General features: G+C 36.9%; 1 protein-coding gene across 3 annotated transcripts in view; it reads left to right on the top strand.

Moving 5' to 3' along the window:
* The first annotated feature begins 706 nt into the window (after window positions 1-706).
* The window catches only part of RUS3 (root UVB sensitive protein (Protein of unknown function, DUF647)), a 47,821-nt gene continuing 24,094 nt past the window's right edge, over window positions 707-24,433 (top strand). For 2 of the 3 annotated variants that reach the window (XM_089984178.1, XM_089984177.1), the window contains exons 1-5: window positions 707-839; window positions 951-1,008; window positions 2,368-2,427; window positions 2,538-2,576; window positions 2,685-2,747. In XM_089984178.1, the coding sequence (XP_089840304.1) occupies window positions 742-839; window positions 951-1,008; window positions 2,368-2,427; window positions 2,538-2,576; window positions 2,685-2,747 (318 nt within the window). In that variant the 5' untranslated portion in view covers window positions 707-741. Of the gene's footprint in view, window positions 840-950; window positions 1,009-2,367; window positions 2,452-2,537; window positions 2,577-2,684; window positions 2,748-24,433 lie in introns of those variants that run through there. The other variant, XM_089984179.1, reaches the window with a different exon arrangement.

Genomic DNA, 24,433 nt, shown 5'->3' with positions numbered 1-24,433 from the left:
TCTCTCCCATTAATGTGAGCTCTCTCTAATTATGAGGGGGTTTCTTCGCCGGAATCCCTTCCTTCGAAGCCCTGATCGGCTGACAACCACCGGTAGAATCACCCCTTCCACCGGTGCCGTCGAGGATCACCACCATCCCTTCCACCGGTTATGGTTTGTAACATTTCCTACTCATGTTATCCCTCGCTAGCCCTCTCTCCCTCTCTCTTTAAGTCTGTACCAAGTTACGGACCGAACCTGGGCCAGCTTGGTCTATTGTGCTAAGAAGTGCGAAACATTGATGACTCAGGCTCGGCCCGGTTAAGGCTCGGCTCAGTTTAGTCTTAGACTGAACTCGAGCAGAGCCACCGATTCACGAATCACCACTGGTTTAAACTAGCAGATCTCGGTCCGAACCCAGCTTAACGAACCAAGCTGAGCTCGGCCCAGTCTCGACATGAGCCGATCTTGAACACCATGTTAAGTGGGCGAGCCGAGCTTGAACATGCCAAGCTCGGCTCGTGTGCATCCCTAGCAGCACGTTCTGTCCTGTGCACTATCGGTACAGGACAGAACGAACTGTCTTGTCCACGCACTCCCGCGAATCAAACTTCCCTTAGTAACGCGAACGTCGTTAACAAAGCCAACTGAGAAAAACGCACAAATAACGTGTCATTTACACCAGCCCGTGAATTTCATTGAAAATAAAGAGGAGGGAAACGCAGAGCGACCAACTCTTGGCGCCTTTCCCGGCGGCCATCGATGGCGGAGATTTCCATGGAGGAGTGGAGCGGCGCCGCCAGTAGCCTCACCAGAACCGCCACTCTCACGGCCACCTCATTCTCTCTCTCCCTCCGGAGGCGAGTCTCCGATTCCTCATCTTTTTTCTGCGGGTTTTTACCCCTTTTTTCGTTTTGTTTCTTCGTAATTTCCTCCTGAAGTGTTTGCTCTGATTTCGATTTCGGCTGCAGAGATGCCGATCGGTTCAACGAGGCGTGGTGGAGGATCGCGCGGGCGTTTGTTCCCGAGGTAAGGATCGATCTTTTATTACGTTTTTTCCCCTAATTCATCCTTGAATTTATTTTTTTTCTGCTTTGTTTTTTTAATTTATTTCGAATTTTCTGCGTTTCTGTTTCGTTCGTTCCGTAATTTCTCTGTAATTTGTTTGTTTAGTGAAAGGAAATTGGGGTTTTCTGGTTTATGCAGTGGTTTATTGGTCGAAATTAGGGTTTTACTTATCGTTATGCTGTTTTTATTTGAATCTCGGCATTTTTGTTTTCTACTGATGTCAAAAATTCGAGTGGTTAAGACGGAAGCTCCATTCAGAAGTGAGAAGTGATACTCTTCCGTAAAGTTGGACAAGATTTGGTGATATCTCTTTTGTTCGAGAGGTGCGTAGTTTCGATTGGTGGGGGAAGCATTGGAAATTGAGTTCACGATGGACTATAATTGGAAGCATGAATTCCGTTTAGTTGGAGTTGTGCTTTCCATTGAAATTAAAGCGCAAATGCCCCTAGCTATAAAGCATGATTTCCATTTTGTTAAGAATTGCTTTTGCTTTTAACTCTGATCTTTATTGCTAACGCTATTAGTAGGTTGCGATTTCCATTGGACTGAATTCTTCCCCTTAGGCAAATTTGATGTTGTCTGTCAAATAATTCATAGTATTGATTAACTTTTTCCTTGATGCCTGTCGAATCCTTTTAGATCTTAAGGTAGCAACATTTTAGAATGTGTTAAGAAAATAACATCACCTTTGTAAGATGCTAATATTAGTAGTCGCTGATGGAAATATCGCTGTTAGGTTTTGCAATTTCCGTTTGACTGAATTCTTCCCCTTAGGAAAATTTGATGTTGCCTGTCAAATAATTCATCGTATTGATTTACTTTTCCTTGATCCCTCTTGAATCCTTTTAAATATTAAGGTAGCAACATTTTAGAATGTCTTTAGAAAATAACATCACCTTTGTAAGATGCTAATATTAGTAGTTGCTGATGGAAATATCGCTGGTAGGTTTCATTTTGAATAGATGAATTCAACAACAACTAGTGATTTGTTAAGTGTTTCTAAAGGGATATGTTTGCATAACGTCGCTCTAGGTTTCTCATATTGGAATCGACAATTGCCAGTGCTAGAGACAGATAGATTGGAGGATATTTATGCATGGTACAAATAAAATACAAATCATTGCTACATCTAAATATGGTTTTGGCATGCCACACAAAGGCCTATAACTGTGGGAACATCAAAGACTGGCCTAGTGTTTTGATTAAGGAGATGACATGTGTTTGTGTTGCCCATTTAGTGCATAATGTATGTATATTACCATTATTAGATTGTTTTGGTGTTTTTTTTAATTAACTTGTTTCTACAATGGGATATTTCAGGGTTTTCCAGGCAGTGTTACTCCTGATTATGTCCCTTTCCAAGTTTGGGACACTTTGCAGGTAATGAGGGTCAACTAAATGAAGGTGAAATTTCTCAAACTGTTGCTAAATTTTGAACTGAAAGCTGTATTGACATGTTTTGGATAAAATCTATCTTTGCTCTTCTTCAGGGTCTTTCCACTTATGTGCGGTGCATGCTTTCAACCCAAGTAGGGCGGGTTTCTGCTGAAACCATCTCATTCCTTTATTTATGCTTCCAAGGCTTTGTTATTCTTGTTCCATTATTTACCATGTTGTCATTCATGAATTTCCATTAGGCACTACTGAGTGCTATTGGAGTTGGTGAGAAAAAGGCCACTGTGCTTGGTGCTACTTTTCAGGTAATAAACTCTCTTCTGGTATATCTCATGATTTTCTCTAGCTTTTCAACCATTTAACGGCCGTTTCTGTGCACTGAAAACCAATGTCCAAGCACACCATTAATCACTTTATACACCAGCATACGGGAAACATAATACCCTTATAGGATACACATAATGTTCATGAAACAGCAATTTGTACCCTCAAACATTTCTTCCTGAAGTGATGATATGTTACTGTAATGAAGTATGCGGAAGAATCAAGAATGCAAATGCATTCACAATGTCCAACAATGGACTTAGCACAAAGGCACAAAGAAGAAATCCACTAAGGGATACTACGAAAGGCCTTGTAACAAGGCTACACACATAAAATAAATACTCTTTTTATTAAAGAGGAGCTCACAAAAGCATAACATACACAAGGGGGGAAAGCCCCTATTTATACACTTCAAGGGACCACAAGGGGGCTCCCAATAGAGTCGCTGGGAGCCCCCAACGACTCTATGGTGAGCCCCCCTATGTGGCTTCAAATAAAGAAAATAAAAAATAAAAAAAAAATAAAAAAAGAAAATAAATACCCCTATCGGGTATTATGGTGTATTTGAAGAAATATATATATTTTAACACCTCCCTCAAACTTTACGGGGAGATGACCAAAAGTTTGCCAAGGAGAAACAAGAAGCGGGGAGCAGGAAGTGCTTTAGTAAAAAAGTCTGTGAGCTGATATTCGGATGTGACGTATGGCAGTGTAACTGTCCCACGAAGATACTCATCACGAACATAGTGACAATCCATTTCTATATGTTTGGTCCGCTCATGGAAGGTGTGATTGCTGGCAATATAGATGACACTTTTGTTGTCACAGCAAAGCCTCGAGGCACCGGAAATTTCAACTCCCATATCTTGAAGAAGACTTCGAAGCCACACAAGTTCCATTGTAGTGGTTGCCATAGCTCGATACTCAGCCTCAGTAGATGATAAGGAGACTTTCTGCTGTTTCTTGCATATCCAAGCAATTAGCGAATCTCCTAAAAAGACACAAAAACCAGTTGTTGAGATTCTATAATTTGGGTTTCCTCCTCAGTCAACATCAATATAGGCAAACACATTTAATGAAGAAAGTGAGGATAGAAAAACCCCTTTAGTTAGAGTGTTTTTGATGTAGCGAATAATCCGAAGCACGACACTCGTATGCACAGTTGTAGGAGAGTTGTAGGAGCATGCTGGAATTGACTGGCAGAGTGAACAACTTGAGCGATGTCTGGCCTGGTGATGGTCAGATAGGTGAAAGACCCAATGAGTTGTCTGTAGGGTGTAGAATCATCCAATAGAACCCCATCCTCCAACCGTAGTTTAGCGTTGATAACCTCTTTAGTCTCCACCTTTTTGTCATATAAAATTTTAGATTTGGAACATATATCTACAACAAACTTCATTTGTGATAATATATACCCTCGAGGAGAGTATGCAACTTCAATGCCAAGAAAATATCTAAGAAAACCTAAATCAGACATATCAAAGTTATCTTTTAATATATTTTTAACATCAATAATACCACTTTCATCATTGCCTGTGATGATCATATCATCAACATAAAGCAAAAGAATAACAATACTATTACCTGCACTTTTAACAAAAAGAGCAGTGTCAGTATAACAAGAACGAAATCTCAACTTGATCATGATAACACTAAATCTATCATACCAAGCCTTAGGGGCTTGTTTAAGACCATATAAAGCTTTTAATAATTTAAGGGTTTGACCTTGTTCAAGATTAATTCCCAGCGGAGGGTCCATATATACTTCTTCATTTAATTGACCATTAAGAAATATATTTTTAACATCTAATTGAAATATAGGTCATTTTTTAGATAATGCTACAACAATTAGGGTTCAGACACTAGTCGTTCGAGCAACATGAGCAAAAGTCTCCTCATAGTCAATGCCGTATTCTTGTGAGTATCTCTTAGCCACTAATCTTGCTTTATATCGTTCTAAGGAACTATCACTTTTTGTCTTAACTTTGTAAACCCAATGACATCCAATAGCTTTTTTATTTGGAGGAAGTTGAACTAATTCTCAAGTTTTAGCCTTCTTTAAGGCATCTAGTTCTGCTCTCATTGCTTCAATCCAATGCAATATATTTTTTGCTTGATTATAATGAGAAGGCTCATAGTATGAATGTAAGGCAATTAGACAAGCTCTATAATTTGGTGAGAGAGATTCATATGAAACAAACCTATTAGGTGGAATTGATTCTTTAGAGGAGCGCCTAAGGGAAGTTTCTTCTAGAGGTTCATTAAGCCGCAAGATTTTTTCTAAAGCACTAATAGGTTTCTCTTGCTCACGCCGGGTGTAAACATGTAGATTGTCACCATTAATTGGTGATGTTTCAATGTTATGTGTGTCTTCTAATATTTCCAAATGACTTAAAGTATCATCATTTGTATCTTCTAAAAGATCATTTAAAAACATATATTCAATTTCATTTTGTTTGTCTAATATTTCAAATCCGTTCTCATCTTCTAAAAATGTCTCATCTTTTGAGACATATAACTTATTGTTTTTATAATCAAAACATCTATAGCTCTTTTGATTTTCACAATATCCCAAGAATACACATTCAATTGCCTTTGGTGATAATTTATCTCTTTTATGTAAAAGAACAAAGCATTTACATCCAAAAATATGAAGGCGATTGAAATTGGGTGTAATTTTAAAAAGTTTTTCATAAGGAGAGATATTATTTAATTTTGAGGACGACATTCAATTGATTAAGTAAGTGGAGGTTAACACGATTTCGGCCCAAATTTTTTTAGGAATATTTTTAGAAATAAGTAATGATCTAGTGGTTTCTAAGATGTGCCTATGTTTTCTTTCCACTAGACCGTTTTGTTGTGGAGTTCTTGGACATGATATTTGATGACAAATGCCATGTTTTAAATATGTTTGAAATTCATTTGATAGGTATTCTCCTCCAGAGTCGGATCTAAGAATGAATATGTGACTTTGAAATTGATTTTGAATTTTTGCACAAAATTCTTTAAAAAAGGTAAAGACTTTCGATTTGAGATTAAGAAAATAAATCCATACATATCTAATATAATCATCAATAAATGTCACATAATATGAATAACCACCTTTAGATAGAACAAGAGATGGTCCCTACGCATCGGAATGCACTAATTCAAAAGGTCTAGTTGAAATAAAGGTTCTTGTAGGAAATGAAATAACCCTCATTTTTTAAAAAATGTAATCTTTGCAATTGATATCTTTTTTTTTTACAAAACTTCTTTCCAAAAGGAAAAAGATACATTTTAGAATAACTTGGATGTCCAAGTCTTTTATGCCAAGTTTCAATACTTTTATCTTGGATATAAGTACAAAAAGAGTTTGTAGGGAGTGTCAAGTGATCCATGTAGTAAAAATCTCCCTTTTTATGGCTTTGCCCAATCCGCTTTTCGGACTGGAGATCCTGCACAAAGCACCCTTGAGATGAGAAAGATATTTCACATCCATGGTTGGCAATTTGGGAAACGGAAAAAAGGTTGAGATTTAGTTTATGAACTATTCTTACTTTTGGAACAAAAAAGTTTTGAAATTTTTTAGGATCTAGAGTTCCAATTTCATTTATTGTGAGAAAAGTTCCATCGACCGTAGAGACAAAAGATATTTTTGAATTGATGCATACGTTGGTTAAAGCATTTTCATGGGGAGTCATGTGAGAAGAAACTCCAGAATCTAAAATCCAAGAATACGTACCGGGAGGTGATGAAGAGGCAATGTCGGCACCGGAAGTGGAGGAAGTAGCCTTTAAGATTTATTGGAGAGCCATGGATATTTGACCAAGAGTGTCCCTGAGATCCCCGTTTTTGTCTTCATCTTCTTTAGTGGAGGATTCCTCAACGTAAATCACCTTAGGCTTGAAAGTCCCATTTAATTTTGGGCATGCGGGTTTGATATGTCCCGGCTCATAACAATGATGACATATAATCATCTTCCTTCCACTATTCCCTTGTTTTTCAAAACGAGGTGGCTTGTATGTTTTAACATGATTGTCGGGTTTAGATACGGCAAAAACTTTATCCTTGCTTTTACTCATGCCATGCCGAGTCTTTTCTTGAGTAATTTCGGCAATGACATCCTCTAATAGAGGAAAAGTGGATCTACGAAGGAGTGAGAATCTCACTTGTTCAAATTCGGGACGAAGCCCAAAAAAAAATTGAAACAATCTATCTTGTTCCATTTGTTTTTGTCTAAGCTCAACATCCTCCGTAGCCACCCATTTAGGCTCTAAAAGAGCAAATTCATCCCACAAAGGGTTTAGAGCACTATAGTAATCTTGGATGCTCATATCCCTTTGTTTTGTAGTTCTAACTTTCTCTTGCAAGAAATAGGCTCTTGCAAGATCTTTTTGGGTATACATACTTTTTATAAAAAATCAAGCTTCATTGGCTCGGCGAAATTTTGCAATATTGGCACATACCTTAAGTTCAACATTATTCATAAACCATGCTAGGATTTTTGTATGGTTGCTCTCCCAATCTTCCACTTGACGTTGATGGTCTTCTATTGCTTTGAGGGGAGCATCTCCCTCAAGAGCTTTTTCTTGACCTCCTTCCATCTTTGTGAGCTTAAGTTGAGCTTTCAGAACGATCCCCATTACATAACCCCAAAGCTTCTTTCCTTTGAGATTATTTTCCATTGCGGATGCCCACATCATGTAATTTTTTCCATTGAGCTTGAATGATAGGTCGATCTTGGTCTCCATTGCTTCAATAAAAGAATATATAAAAGTGGAGAGAGAGACAAGATTTCACCTTGGAAGAATCAGATGACTCTGATACCATGTAATGAAGTATGCGGAAGAATCAAGAATGCAAATGCATTCACAATGTCCAACAATGGACTTAGCACAAAGGCACAAAGAAGAAATCCACTAAGGGATACTACAAAAGGCCTTGTAACAAGGCTACACACATAAAATAAATACTCTTTTTATTAAAGAGGAGCTCACAAAAGCATAACATACACAAAGGGGGAAAGCCCCTATTTATACACTTCAAGGGACCACAAGGGGGCTCCCAATAGAGTCGTTGGGAGCCCCCAATGACTCTATGGTGGGCCCCCCTATGTGGCTTCAAATAAAGAAAATAAAGAAAATAAAAAATAAAAAATAAAAAATAAAAAGAAAAGAAATACAAAAAAGAAAAGAAGAAAATAAATACCCCTATCAGGTATTATGTGAAATGACCATAATACCCCTATCGGGTATTATGGTCTATTTGAAGAAATATACACACACACATATATATATATATATGTATGTATTGATACATATATTTTAACAGTTACTACTATGTGAGGGTATGTTTAAGCAAGGTAGTAGGAAAGGTACGATGGGGTTACTTTTTGTAATTTTATCTGCTATTGGGTGTATTATGAATATGGTATTTGTGCAACACTATTTCTATGTCTTTGAATGTAACCTTAACATAGAAGTGATGCAATAGAGAGGCTGAGCCACTAAGAAATCAGCATGGACTTCAAAGTTCTTTCTTCAATGTTTTCCCTTGGTTTCCTTTTTTTCAGACATGTATATGTTAAACAGAAGATAAGTCCTGCTGGTTCCTATGTCTTCTGAGGGTTTCTAGAGATACTCTAATATAATCCTGTAAAATTCAGGGCAATTACTTATACACCACAAAATATGTTGATGAATCACGTGTCTAGAAATTGACAAGAAGGCATTAGGCTGCTAGGTTTGAAAATTGCATGTATAAATCCTTAGTGGAAGAGCCCCATGTACAATGTGTTTTATGCCTCCTTGATATGCAAACCATCTTTTTGACCGACGTGTACAAACTTCAATGTCCTCACCTACGCCTGGAGCATTTGATCTTCAAGACATAGCTTTCATGTCTATACTCACAAACAGGCCCAGATGAGGGATTTAGTTGAGTCAGATCTCACAGATCATAGCTTTAATTTTGGGTTGAGATGAATTAGCATAAAGAGATCATGATGAGGACTACATTTGTTTATGCAGCTCAGTGGGTAAATAGTTGAATACTACTGTCTAAAGAGTACGTGAGACATAAAGTAATGTCACAATAACCAACAATATGATTTATGTTCTAATGCCATATAAGTCTTTAAGCAATGGCTCTTCAAGTCAATAGTTTCCCCAAAAAAGGAAAAGGGGAAAAAAGAAAGCCCTTGAAGTGAATAGGAACCACTCTTGTTCATCTCTTTCATTAGTAGATTCAGACACACTTATAACTGTAGCTGGATTATGTACATGCTTTACTTGCCTGTGGGCACATGTATGCACTTCCCCATGACTATCTGAAAATATGTGGCTTTTACTTCTACATTTTCTCTTGATGCTTGTAGGAAATTAGTCAACTAAGTAATTTGTAAAAATGATGGCTGTCAGTGGCCTCTGTGAGTGGTGAGCGTGATGTGATGCATTCCAAAAAATAATAAAAAATTGACATCCAAAGGTCATTATAGCAAGAAAAAGGCATCTTGTGGCAGTTAGTTCCCCTTTGGTGGTGCTGCCCTTTTGCATAGTTCACTTTGTAACATGTGTTGAAAAGTGTAATATGGCTGTATCATATTTGTATTTGTATTCTTTGTGCTACCCTCTTGTACATAATATTATTTATGAGGGACATACTTGTATTTTAGCTGACAGGTAGGGGGTCAACCAACTTTGTCTTGTAGTGTAATCATGAGGGATGTCCTCCTTTAAGATGTATCTTTCCTTTTTTTTTCCTAATAAGTTTCTCTTCTCGTCTTCTTTGATATCTCTCTCATGGTTGGAACTCTATTGCTTTGATATGGTATCGGAGCCATACCCAACCTAGAGAGAGGTATTTGGTGATCATCTGCAAGGAAAGAGGAAGAAGAAACTCCATTTTGTTGCATCGGGTGTGTGCTTCGCTTTGCATGCCCCAAGAAGGACATCTTTTCATTTGTTGCAGGTTGGTTCGATTGAGTTGGGGCTTTGGTAGATCTTGATTTTAGATGATTTATAAATCAGGAATCATTCCGATTGGAGGTATACTCAATTTTATATGGATTTTTATTTTATTTTATGAATAGTGACCAGATTTGGATTTCCGGCTGTTCTGATCAGATCAATAGTTTTTGGTAGCCTTAGTTTGATGTAATCTGATCATTTTTATGTGGGGAAGCTTTTAGAAGTGTTTTGGCTCATTTTGGTGATGTGCTTGAGATTTGATGGTTCGTTGGGTATACATATGAGACGTCACTTGTATATGTGATTGTCGACTTTCATTTTGGTGGTTGTAATTCTACTTTTCAGCTTAGTTTGGCTTTTATTTTGATATGAGAGGCCTGTATTTGACTGCATACTCTCGGAGTTCCCCTTTTTTGGTGTGAATATTGCAATCTTTGGTTGTTGGGTTGGTGTTGCTAACACTGCTCTTGGTAGCTTGTGGTGGTGGTTGTTGGTTTTGTTTGTGTGCAGCCTCTTGTTGTGTAGTTGGGGGTTGAAGTGAAGTATGGAGAAGAAAGAAAATATTCAGATTATCCCCGTAAAATTTAATGGGTCTAATTTTGCATATTGGGCCGAGTTTATGTGAACGATTAGGAGAGGGACAATGCCAAAGTGAAGTCGTGGCTTTTGGGCTGCGTTTAGCATAATATTTTAGTGAATATTATGAAATATGAGAATGTCAAGGATGCATGGGCATATTTGAAGGTCTATAAGCAATATAATTGGGCGAAAGCTATCAATATGGGCAAGAGTTGAAGTTCTTGAGGCAGGAAAATGAGTCCATTCAGGACTTTTATGCTATCTTTCAGTAAGCATCAGATGCCTTGACCTCTATGATGGCCATTTCAAAGGGCAACAAATGAAGTGAATGTATGGGTTGCAATAATTGGGATGTAGAAACTAGAGACCAAAAGCAGGTGATTGATTTTTTCATGGCCCTGTGCCTTGAATTTGAGAGCGAATGCAACAATATCCTGTATCAATCCTTTCCCCCTACATTGGTCCGGACCTTGGTGAACTTCTTTCAAAAGAGACTAAGCTCAAGTCTCTCAACAGTCAGACCCCATCAGAGAGTGTGTTAGTTGTGACTCGCCAGTTTGGGGGAAGAGGTGGAGGTCGATCTAGAGGCTGGTCTAGTGGAGGCCGTGAAGACATGAGTTTTATCCAATGCCATTATTGCAAAAGTTTTGGGCACATGAAGAGTTCTTGCCCTGTGCTCAAGAAGAAAAAAGGTGGAATAATGGTTGTTTCTACTGAGGAAGAGAGCTTCAAAACTAAGACTGGCCCATCAGATATGAGCAACATTGCTCCTCAATTTGGAGTATCTTCTATGCAGAGTCCTACTGAGCTTGTGAGTGGTACTCAACAGTTATTGGGGCTGGTGCAGTAGATCTAGTAGCTCCAGCTCCTTGCTCAGTCTGCCACTACCTCTACCTCTGACCCTTCTTATTCCTCTGATACTGCTTATGCAAGTATTCTTGGTAATGCTCATGGTTAGTTGATCGACTCAGGTGCATTTTGTCATATGACAACTCATGAGTCCATCTTAACTGATTGTTGTCCCTGTAGTGGTGTGTTTTGCATTGTTGACGGGTCTTCTATGGCTATTTCTAAAGTAGATACTGTCTCTTCTAGTTCTTTTCTTGGAAGCAAACTTAATGTCTCTCAAGTTTACCATGTTCCATTTGTTAAAATATATGTATGTGTGTATATATACGTATGTATATATACATGTATTCATATATATTTATTTTTTGCCTTGTAATAGTTAAATGCCCTATAGGGGTATTTTTGTCTTTCCACATGTATATAAATACTGTTTATTAAAACAATATTTTTTCGTTTTTTATTTTTATCACATGTAATTAAGGGAGACCAATGGGAGCTCTATGGTCTTTTCAAACCATAGACGGTCACAAATGCTCTTTGGGAGCTCCCAATGGTCTCCCTCTTTCCTTGGTTTTGTTGTGTATAAATAGAGGTCTTCACCCTCTATTCTTATTATACTTTTCCAAGCATATATTCAATAAAGAATATATTTTTTACTTGTTGCCGTTTGTTGGCTCTTTGTATTGTCCCATAGTGGACTTGTGTTCTTGCACCTTTGTGCTTAGTGTGCCTTCGTGCCCTTGTATTGTCCACTATTGGACTTGTATATGCTTTTACACTTTGTTTCAACAATTCTGGATACTTCATTACATGGTATTAGAGCCATAGTGCTCTTGGTTCTTTGGGAAAATGGTCATATCGTGATTGTGAGATAGCATTCAAAGTGTTCGTGGGTTGGTGGTGCTTGCAAAACTCAAGGTGGAGGAGCTCTTTCGTTGTCTTCCATATTTTATCTTCATTTTTCTATCAAGTCAAAATGGAGAATGAAAAAAAAATAGATCTCTCCAAATTAAATGGTTCCAATTACATGATAGTGGGCGTCCACTATGGAAAATAACATCAAAAGCAAGAGGCTTTGGGGATACGTGATGGGCTTTATTCCGGAGCTTCAACTCAAACTTACGAAGTTGGAAGCAAATCAAGAAAAAACATTGGAAGGAGATGCTCGAATTAAAGCCATTGAAGACCATCAATCCAAGGTAGAGGATAGGAAAAGTAAACATGCAAAAATTCTTGCATGGTTCATGAACAATGTTGAGCTTAAAATATGTGTCAACATTACTAAGCTCCGCAAAACTAATGAGGCATGGTTTTTTATGAAGGGTATGTATACCCAAAAAGACTTTGAAAGGCAATTTTTTCTAAAAAAAAATACATACCATCAAACAAGGGGACATGAATGTCCGTTAGTACTCTTGGTCCTCTATGGGACGAGTTATCCCTTCTTGAACATAAATGGTGTTAAAATATATATATATATATATACTTATATATATACATATATGTATATATATACATTTTGCTTTTTAGTAAAATACCCGATAGGGGTATTATTGTAAAACTACAAATGTACCTTTTTATTTTTTGCTTTTTCTTTTTCTTTTTCCTTTTTCCTTTTTTTCTTTTTCTTTTTTTTGCTTTTTGTTGGAACCACAAGGGGCCCCACTCTTGTAGTCGTTGGGGCCCCAACGGTCAGATTTCTGACCGTTGGGGGCTCCCAACGACTACAAGGGAGCCCCCTTGTGGTCCCTTCTTGAGCTCTCCTCCTCTATAAATAGAGGAGGTGTTCCTCTCTTAAATGTATGGGTTTTATACCCCTCTCTTCCCTTCTTCAATAATATCCAACTTATGACTTTAAGTCATTTCCATATTTGAGAGCTCTTGTGTGTGCACATTTGTTGTTTGTGTTCTTGGCTCTAGTGATCACTCTTAAAGAGTGATACTTGTTCTATTGGTGCTTCCGCCTATTTTCATTACATGGTATCAGAGCTCGGTTGGTGATTGGGCTTTTTTCTTTTGTCATCTTGGAAAGCGTGCCTCTCAAAGTTTTTGAAGAAAGGAAGAGTATTTGGTGCCGATAGAACGTGACTCTAAAGTGGAGCTCTCTTTCAAGCTAAATGGGTCCAACTATCACATGTGGGCCTCCGCTATAGAAAATCATCTAAGAGGTAAGAAACTTTGGGGTTTTGTTATGGGGACTACTCCTGAACCCTCTCTTGTTCTTACCAAAATTGAAAATGAAGTTGAAAAGGCTTTAGATGGCGATGAGCGCATCAAAGCCATTAATGAACATCAATCCAAAATCGAGGATTGGGAAAGTAACCATGCCAAAATTTTGGCATGGTTCATGAACAATGTAGATCTTAAAAATTGTGCCAATATTGCCAAGTTTAGAAGAGCCAATGAGGCTTGGTTTTTCCTTAAGGGTATGTATACCCAAAAGGATCTTGCTCGACAATTCTTTTGTCAAGAAAAAATTCGTTCCACCAAACAAATGGATATGAGTGTCTGGGATTATTTTAGCTCTCTAACCCCTCTTTGGGATGAGCTTGCCCTTCTTGAGCCCAAATGAGTTTCTCCACAAGACATTGAACTAAGAAGGGAACAAATTGAAAAGGAGCACTTTTTTCAATTTCTTCATGGGCTTCGCCCGGAATTTGAACAAGTGAGGGCATCTCTTCTCCATAGAAGCAAAGCCCTACCTATTGAAGATGCTCTTGCCGAGGTATGTCAAGAAGAAACTCGACTTGGTTTGAGCATTAGGAATGATGAAGTTTTGGCCGTTAATAGGCCCGGATCAAATGTTAAAGCATATAGACCTCCCACTTTAACAAAAATATCAATGGGCCTAGAAAGGGGATCATATGCCACTATTGTAATGAATCAGGGCACATTAGACCGGTTTGTCCAAAGCTTAAAGGAAAGGTTGCCGCGGTTGGAGAAAATTTTCCAAAGAACGAAGAAAGTACCAAAGAAGGAGATATCAAAGAAACTCTTAATCATATCTCTGAAGTTCTCCAACACCTTCTCAAGTCTTCTCCTTCAACATCCGGAGCCGCCATCGCCTACTCTTCATCACCTCCAGGTATGTGGATACTAGACTCTGGTGCTTCTTTCCATATGACATCTCATAAAACCTCCCTTTCCAATGTTTTTTCCGAACCCATGTCCTCCTATGTTTCAACGGCCGATGGAACGTCATTAAAAATAGAAAGTATTGGAACACTTGACTTCAAAAATTCTCAAAACTTTTTTGTTCCTAAAGTAAGAGTTGTTCCAAAAATTAATTTAAATCTTTTTTCCGTTTCCCAAATCACCGACCATGGATGCCAAGTCTCTTTCTCACCTAAAGATTGCATCGTGCAGGATCTCCAGTCAGGGAAGCTGATTGGGCAAGGCCATAGAAGGGGTGATCTCTATTTTATGGACTTTTTGACGCTTCCATCTAAGTCTTCTTGCAATCTTGTTAAAGACAAAAGTATTGGAATTTGGCATGAGAGACTTGGTCATCCAAATTTTGTAAAAATGTCTCTTCTCCCTTTTTTGGACAATACTTGTAAAGACAATCACATGACTTGTAAAGTTTGCATTTTTGGGAAATCTAAAGCTACTCCGTTTCCTCAAAGAAGTTATTTTGCCACTCGGCCTTTTGAACTTGTTCATTCCGATGTATGGGGACCTTCCCCAATTTTATCTAAAGGAGGTTTTTCGTATTATGTGGTCTTTATTGATGACTTCACTAGATTTACGTGGATATACTTCTTAAGCCGCAAATCTGAAGTTTTTTCGTTCTTTAAAGAATTTCATGCGATGGTTAAAAATCAATTTTTGGGAAATCTATCTATTCTTAGGTCCGATTCGGGAGGTGAATATATGTCCAATGATTTTCAAAATTTCTCAAAAGAAAATGGAATTTGTCATCAACGTTCTTGTCCCAACAATTCGCAACAAAATGGTCTTGCGGAAAGAAAGCATAGGCACATAATAGAAACTACAAGAACATTATTGATTTCAAAAAATATCCCAAAATCCTTTTGGGCCGAAGCGGTTCTAACTTCAACATATCTCATCAATAGAATACCTTCATCCTCTTTGAAAAATCTTTCTCCATTTGAAAAACTTTACAATATGTCTCCCGATTATAAAAGATTAAGAATTTTTGGATGTAAATGCTTTGTTTTAACTCGCAAAAATGATAAACTTTCTCCTAGGGCTATTGAATGTATTTTTTTGAGATATGGCGAAAAACAAAAAGGATATAGATGTTTTGACATACTTAATAATAAACTTTATATCTCAAAAGATGTCACATTCCTCGAAGAAGAAAATGGTTTTTCGCATCAACCAAATGAAGATATTGACTATTCCTTTTTATTTGACTTGCTACCTCAAGAAAACATCATAGATGATCATATTGATCTTAATGAACCTCTTAATGAAGATCTTGTTGAAAATCCAAATAATGATCAAAACTTAGAAGAAAATGCTTCAAGACAAATACAAGTCTACTCTAGAAGGAATGAAAGAAATCCTCCATGTGCCCTTGAAAGATTTTCTCAAAATAAGTCGATAAAAGAAACCTCTCAAAGAAGATCAAATCGCATTCCTAAGATTCCAAATAGATTTGTTTCTTATGACTCCTTTTCCCCTAACTATCGAGCATGTCTTCTTGCTATTCACTCCTTTCATGAACCATCTCATTACAATGATGCTAAACAATATGATCATTGGAATGAAGCTATGGAGCTTGAACTTAATGCTCTTAAAAAGGCACAAACTTGGGAAATTATTGATCCTCCAAATGGCAAGAAACCCATTGGATGTAGATGGGTGTTTAAAGTAAAAACTAAGAGTGATGGTTCATTAGAAAGATATAAGGCTAGGTTGGTAGCCAAAGGTTATGCCCAAGAGTATGGGGTAGACTATGATGAAACTTTTGCCCCAGTTGCTCGAATGACTAGTGTTCGAGCCCTTATTGCTATAGCTTCTGTTAAAAAATGGCCCATCTTTCAACTTGATGTTAAAAATGCCTTTTTGAATGATAATTTAAATGAAGAAGTGTATATGGAACCACCTCCAGGTATGAATTTAAATGAAAAAGTTTTAAAATTAAAAAAGCTTTATATGATCTTAAGCAAACTCCTAAAGCTTGGTATGACAGGTTTAGTAATGTATTAATCAATTTAGGTTTTTCTTCTTGCTATACTAAGTTACTAACACTGCTCTTTTTGTTAAAAGGATAGGTGACTCCATTATCATGCTTCTGCTGTATGTTGATGATATGATCATCACTGTGAATGACAAAAAAGGAGTAAATGATGTTAAGACTATGTTAAAAGATACCTTTGATATGTCTGACCTTGGTTATTTGCGATATTTTTTAGGAATTGAAGTGGCTTATTCCGAACGTGGATACATCTTATCTCAAATGAAGTTAGCTGCTGAAATTTGTACCAAATCAGGAATATCTGATGAAAAGAAAGTTGAGACTCCCGAAGTTATCAATGCGAAACTAAGACTTGAAGATGGTGTTCTTCTTGAAGATCCAACTCCCTACCGTCAATTAATTGGATCCCTCACCTATCTATCCATCACCCGTCCTGACATAGCTCATGCGGTTCATGCAGTGAACCAGTTTCAGCACGCACCTACCACGGTTCATATGGCGGCCGTAATGAGAATTGTGCGATATATCAAAAACACCATCTCCAAGGGACTCTTCTTATCCTCTTCCTCATCTCTTGAATTGACTGCTTTTACTGATGCTGACTGGGGAGGAAATCCCAATGATCGTATCTCAATTACGGGTCTTTGTATTTTTTTAGGTGAATCTCTCATCTCGTGGAGATGCAAGAAGCAGCAGCAGGTCTTCTTATCATCTACTGAAGCTGAGTATCGGGCTATGGCAATGACAACTATGGAAATCGTATGGCTCAGAAGTCTCCTTGCTGACATGGGCGTCCTCATTTCTACTCCTACCAAGCTTTGCTGTGATAACAAAAGTGCGATATACATTGCCAGCAATCACACCTTTCATGAGCGGACAAAGCATATCGAGATGGATTGCCATTATGTTCGAGACAAATATCTCAGAGGGACTATCTCATTGCCATATGTTACTTCAGAATATCAGCTAGCTGACTTCTTCACCAAAGCACTTCCAACTCCACGATTTATGTTCCTCCTTAGCAAACTTTCGGTCTTCTCCCCGTAAAGTTTGAGGGGGCGTGTTAAAATATATATATATACTTATATATATACATTCGTATATATATAAGTATATATACATATATGTATATATATACATTTTGCTTTTTAGTAAAATACCCGATAAGGGTATTATTGTAAAACTACAAATGTACCTTTTTATTTTTTGCTTTTTCTTTTTCTTTTTCCTTTTTCCTTTTTTTCTTTTTCTTTTTTTTTGCTTTTTGTTGGAACCACAAGGGGCCCCACTCTTGTAGTCGTTGGGGCCCCAACGGTCAGATTTCTGACCGTTGGGGGCTCCCAACGACTACAAGGGAGCCCCCTTGTGGTCCCTTCTTGAGCTCTCCTCCTCTATAAATAGAGGAGGTGTTCCTCTCTTAAATGTATGGGTTTTATACCCCTCTCTTCCCTTCTTCAATAATATCCAACTTATGACTTTAAGTCATTTCCATATTTGAGAGCTCTTGTGTGTGCACATTTGTTGTTTGTGTTCTTGGCTCTAGTGATCACTCTTAAAGAGTGATACTTGCTCTATTGGTGCTTCCGCCTCTTTTCATTACAAATGGGTTGCTAGTGAGGATGTTGAGCTAAAAAGGAAACAAATGAGAAAAAACACTTTTTTTAATTTTTGCATAAGCTTAGGCCCAAATTTGAACAAGATCTTCTCTCCTCCATCGATCTAAACCTCTTCCTTTGGAAGACACCTTTGTCGAAATATTCAAAGAAGAAACTCATCTTGGTATGATTAAGGGAGGAGATGAAGTATTGACTGTTTCTAAACCCGACAATCATATGAAATCTTACAAGCTTCTACATTTTGGGAGGCAAAATAGCTATAATAGTAATTACAAAAGGCTATTTGTCATCATTGCCATGAACCTGGGCACATAAAACCAAATAAGGGAATATACTCTTTTTCACTTGCTCAACTATCAAAGGCACTTCAACAGTTACTTAAATCTCCATATACATCGGGTGTCGTGATAGTCTCATCTTGTCCTTTATGTATGTCTTCTTGGATCCTTGATTTGTGAGCCTCCTTTCATATGGCACGTCATGAGAATGGTTTGCCAATGGAGCATCTTTGCAAATTAAAAGTATTCAAACCTTAGATTCTTTCCAATATTTTTGTGTACCAAAAGTTAGGGTTGTTCCATAACTAAATTTAAATATCTTTTCCGTTTATCAAATTTTTGTTCATGGATGTGAAATCTCCTTCTTATCTAAGGGTTGCTCTGTGCAGGATCTCCGGTCCGGGAAACAGATTGAGCAAGGCCTAAGAGGGGAGATCTCTACTTCCTGAATTATCTAAATCTTCCTCTAAATTCTTTTTGTAATTATGTCCAAGATAAAGATATTGAAACTTGGCATAAAAGACTTGACATCCAAGCTTCTCAAAAATTTATTTTCTTTCTTTTGGGGAAAAATTTTCTAATGAAAAAGATTTAATTTGCAAAGAGTGTATCTTTGGAAAGATGAAATCCATCCCTTTTCCTAATAGAACTTTTGTCTTTAAGAGACCTTTTGAATTAGTGCATTCAAATGTTTGAGGACCTTCTCCCATTATATAAAAAAAAAGATATTCATATTATGTTACTTTTATCGATGATTTCACTAGATATATATGGATCTACTTCCTTAACTTCAAATCCGATGTGTTCTCTTTCTTTAAAAAATTTCATATGATTGTAAAAAATCAATTTCAAAGCAACATTTTCATTCTTAGATCTGATTCGGGTGGTGAATACCTATCAAATGAGTTTTAAAATTATTTAGAACAAAATGAGATTTGTCACCAAAAGTCTTGTCCTAAAATTCTCCAACAAAATGGATTAGCCGAAAGAAAACATAGGCATATTATAGAAACCACTAGGACACTACTTATTTTTAAAGATATTCCAAAAAGTTTTTGGGCCGTGGCCGCTCTAACATCAACGTATTTGATAAATAAAATGGCCTCATCATCCTTAAAAAACATCTTTTTGTGAAAAATTATTTGAAAGAACACCCGATTTTAAGCGGTTGCGAATTTTTGGTTGTAAGTGTTTTGTACTCTTACATAAAAGAGATAAATTGTCTCAAAAAGCCATTCATGGGTTATGGAGAAAACCAAAAATGATATAAATGTTTTGACTCTAAGAATAACAAACTATATGTTTCTAAAGATGTGACATTTTTGGAAAATGAAAATGGTTTTGAGAGAATGCAAAAAAAAACAATGAAGTTGATTATTCTTTTTTATTTGACCTCTTGCCACAAGAAGAGTTGACTTCTTGTGATGATTCTTTGAATGATAAGAGTGATAATACCTTGAATGATAATGAAAATGATGATAATAATGTACATTCAAATGATGAGAATGCAGAATCACCTATAAGAAATGATGATATTGTTGATAAACCCATACAAATATATACCCGGCATGAGCAAAGAAATCATCTAAATGCTTTTGAAAAATATTCACAAAATTCATCTTTAGAAGAAACCTCACTTAGAAGATCCAATCGTATCTTCAACCCACCAAGTAGGTTTGTATCTTATGACACATTGACACTAAATTAGAGAGCATGTCTAATAGCTTTACATTCCTGTCATGAACCATCAACGATCACATTATAATGAAGCAAAAAATCTTCTACAATGGGTTAAAGCAATGAATATAGAACTTAAAGCCTTTAAAAAGGCTAAAACATGAAAAATAACTTCATTACCTATAGACAAGAAATCTATAGAATGTAGATGGGTTTTTAAAGTTAAAACTAAGAGTGATGAGACTCTAGAAAGATGTAAGGCTAGGTTAGTGGCCAAAGGGTACTCTCAAGAATATGAAATTCACTATGAAGAAACTTTTGCCCCAGTAGCTAGAATGACTAGTGTTAGGATACTCATAGCCGTTGCATCTATTAAAAAATGACCCATATACCAACTAGATGTTAAAAAACTTTTCTAAATGGTGAATTAAATGAGGAAGTTTGTATGGATTCTCTATTGGGGTTTTGTATTAAAAAAGGTAAAATCCTTAAACTTAAAAAAACTTTGTATGGTCTTAAAAAAGCTCTTAAAGCTTGGAATGATAAATTTAGTAATGTAATCACTCATCTGGATTTTCATTCTTGTTATACTGACAGTGTCTTTTTATCAAAAGTACAGGTTCTAAAGTTGTTTTTTTTTTTTTTTATGTAGATATGATAATCAAGAAGGGCAGTTGGCCCAGATGGTATACCTATCGAGGCTTGGAAATGCTTGGGAGAGAAAGGTTTAGAATGGTTGACAAATCTTTTTAACTTGATTTGGCGAACAAATAAGATGCCTAATGAGTGGAGGAAGAGTACTTTGGTGCCTTTATATAAGAATAAGGGTGATATACAAGATTGCACAAACTATCGTGGTATAAAACTCATGAGTCATACTATGAAACTTTGGGAAAGGGTGATTGAGTCTAGGTTGAGGAAGGTTGTCATGATATCGGAGAATCAATTTGGTTTTATGCCTGGAAGATCAACTATGAAATCTATACATCTTCTTAGACAACTTATTGAAAGATACAGAGAGAGGAACAAAGATTTGCATATGGTTTTTATTGATTTAGAGAAGGCATGCGATAGAGTACCTAGGGACGTTCTCTGGTGGACAATGATGAAGAAAGGTGTTTCTCTCAAGTACATTAGTATAATTAAAGATATGTATGAAGGAGTAGTAACCAATGTCCGCACTTGTGGAGGGGTGACAGCCAATTTTCCGATAACGGTTGGGTTACATCAAGGATCTGCTTTAAGCCCTTTCCTATTTGCGATAGTGATGGATGAGCTTACGAGATCAATTCAAGAAAATGTACCGTGGTGTATGTTGTTTGCTGATGATATTGTTTTGATTGATGAGTTTAGAGCTGGGGTTAATGCTAAGTTAGAATTATGGAGACAGACATTGGAAGCTAGAGGTTTTAAGTTGAGTAAGAGTAAGACTGAATATATGGAATGTCGGTTTAGTAAGCAACGAAGTAGTGATGGGAGTGTAGTGAAGCTTGGTGAACAAGAAATACCGGTGAATGATTATTTCAAATATTTGGGATCCATCATTCAAAAGTATGGAGAAATTGATGGAGATGTAAATCATAGGATAAAGGTTGGGTGGATGAAATGGAAAAGTGCAACTGGAGTGCTGTGCGATCGTAAAATGCCATTGCGGTTGAAGGGAAAGTTTTATAGGACGACTATTAGACCCGCTTTACTATATGGTACAGAATGTTGGGCTGCCAAGAGACATCATATTCAAAAAATGAGTGTAGCTGAGATGCAGATGCTTAGATGGATGTGTGGAAATACAATAAAAGATAAGATTCGAAACGAGGAGATACATAAGAAGGTAGGCGTTGCATCCATTAAAAATAAGATGAGAGAGAATCATTTACGGTGGTTTGGACATATTCGGCGAAGGCTTAATGATGCTCCAGTTAGAAGGATGGAGAAATGGGAAAATATATTAGTTAAAAGAGGTCGGGGTAGGCCTAAGAAGACTTGGATGGAGATGATAGGTAAGGATATGAATGCTTTGAACCTCACCGAGGACATGGCATTGCATAGAAATGATTGGAGGAGAAGGATTCATGTGGAAGACCCAGAATGATTTTTTTTTTTGGTTCATATCGCTGACCCAAATTGTTTTGGGATGAAGGCGTAGTTGTTGTTGTTGTAGATATGATAATCACCAGAAGTGACAAGCAGGGAGTTAGTGATATTAAGAAAATTTTAAAAGAAAATTTTGATATGCCTGACTTAGGCTTTTTAAGATATTTCTTAGGCATAGAAGTTGCGTACTCTCCGAGAGGGTTCATTCTTTCTCAAATGAAACTTGCTGCTGATATTTGCACTAAGGCTGATATTTTAGATGACAAGAAGATAGAAACCTCTGAAGTGATTAATGCTAAATTAAGGTTGGAAGATGAAACTCTGCTTGAAGATCCTATACCTTATCGCCAACTTGTTAGGCCTCTCACTTACTTGTCTATCACTCGGCTAAATATAGCTTATGGAGTTCACTTTGTCAGCCAATTTCAACATGCTCCGACCACTGTGCACATGAGTGTTGTATTAAGAATTGTTAGATATGTCATGAATACTATAACAAAAGGAGTTTTCTTATCCTCATATTCGTCATTAGATTTACATGTTTGATTGGGGAGAAAATCCCCATGACATAGTCTCAACTACAAGTTTTTGTGTATTTTTAGGTGACTCTTTGATTCTGTGGCGATGCAAGAAACAACAAAAAATATTTCTATCTTCAACAAAAGCTAAATATTGTGCGATGGCTACGACAACTATAAAACTTGTATGGTTAAGAGGTATTCTCAGAGATATGGGGATAATAATCTCAAAACCTTCGAAGATATGCTATGATAATAAGAGTGAAATTTATATTACAAGCAACCACACATTCCATGAGCGAACCAAACACATTGAGATGAATTTTCATTATGTTCATGATGAATATCTGAGAGGAGCCATTGAGTTGCCGTATGTTACATCAAAGTATTGGTTGACTGATTTTTTCACCAAAGCTCATCCTGCTCCTAGGTTTATTTGTCTCCTTAACAAACTTTAGGTTATATTGCCGTAAGTTTGAGGGAGTGTTAAAATATATGTATGTGTGTTTATATACATGTATGTATATATACATATATTCATATATATTTATTTTTGCCTTGTAATAGTTAAATGCCCTATAAGGGCATTTCCATCTTTTCATATGTATATAAATACTATTTATTAAAACAATATTTTTTCTTTTCTTATTTTTTCTTTTTTTATTTTTGTCACATGTAATTAAAGGAGACCAATGGGGTCTCTATGGTCTTTTCAGACCATAGAGTTGTCGGGACTCCCAACAACTCTTTGGGAGCTCCCAACAATCTCCCTCTTTCCTTAGTTTTGTTGTGTATAAATAGAGGTCTTCACCCTCTATTATTTTTATGCTTTTCCAAGCATATATTCAATAAATAATATATTTTTTACTTGTTGCCCTTTGTTGGCTCTTTGTATTGTCCCATAGTGGACTTGTGTTCTTGCACCTTTGTGCTTATTGTGCCTTCGTGCCCTTGTATTGTCCACTATTGCACTTGTATGTGCTTTTGCACTTTGTTCCAACAATTTCGCATACTTCATTACACCATCCTTAGCTATGAACCTCATTTCTGTTGGTCAAATAACCAAATTTAATTATGATGTTACCTTCTCTCCTGTCGACCGTGTTATACAAGACCAGCTATCAGGGAGGATGATTGAATTTGGCCATAGGAAATGTGACTTGTACTATCTGAATTAGCTGGATATGAGCAAATAAAGGAGATTTGAAGTTGTTTTGGGAGCAACTAGTCTAGATGAGTCATTTTTGTGGCACTAGAGATTGGGTCCTATCTCTAGCTCTAGGTTGCAATACTTATTTACTTCGGGATGCTTAGGAAATTTGAATTTTTTTGTTTCTAATTATGTTCAGAATTGCGAAAGTTGTAGATTGGCAAAGGGCCATGCCTTGTCATTTGGTTTAAGAGAGAGTGAATAAGAAAATCCATTTGTTCTTGTACACTCGGATTGTCTAAGGGTGGTTCATCATATTTTATTACTTTTATAGATGATTGTACCAGATTTACACGAGTTTACTTCATGAGAAATATAAATTCTCTATGGTAATCAAAGCTATTAATACCAACTCTGGTGGAGAATATATTAGTGGCATGTTTGAAAGTTTCTTGCAGGGAAAAAAAATTAAGCATAAGAAGTCTTGTCCTTATACTCTTGAGCAAAATGGAGTGGCAAAGAAGAAGAATAGACATATTTTAGAAACCACTAAAACATTACTTTTTTATGAGAATGTACCTAAAGAGCAGTTTGTATGGCGATATATCAGATCAATCGTATGCCTTCAAGCTATGTCACAGGGATTCGGCTAGCAGGGTGCCGCACCCGCGTCGACGCGACTCGACGCGGGTGTGGGTGCGGTCAACCCGATCCTGGGTGCGTTGACAACACCCAGGGTCATTTCGGTCCATTTTTGTTTGGATTTTTTTTTTAAAATTTGCCCTACGA

The sequence above is a fragment of the Nuphar pumila genome, chromosome 13, assembly GCF_984573655.1.
Source record: "Nuphar pumila chromosome 13, dmNupPumi1.hap1.1, whole genome shotgun sequence".
In the NCBI taxonomy this organism is placed as follows: Eukaryota; Viridiplantae; Streptophyta; class Magnoliopsida; order Nymphaeales; family Nymphaeaceae; genus Nuphar; species Nuphar pumila.
This window is presented reverse-complemented; position numbering and strand designations above follow the sequence as displayed.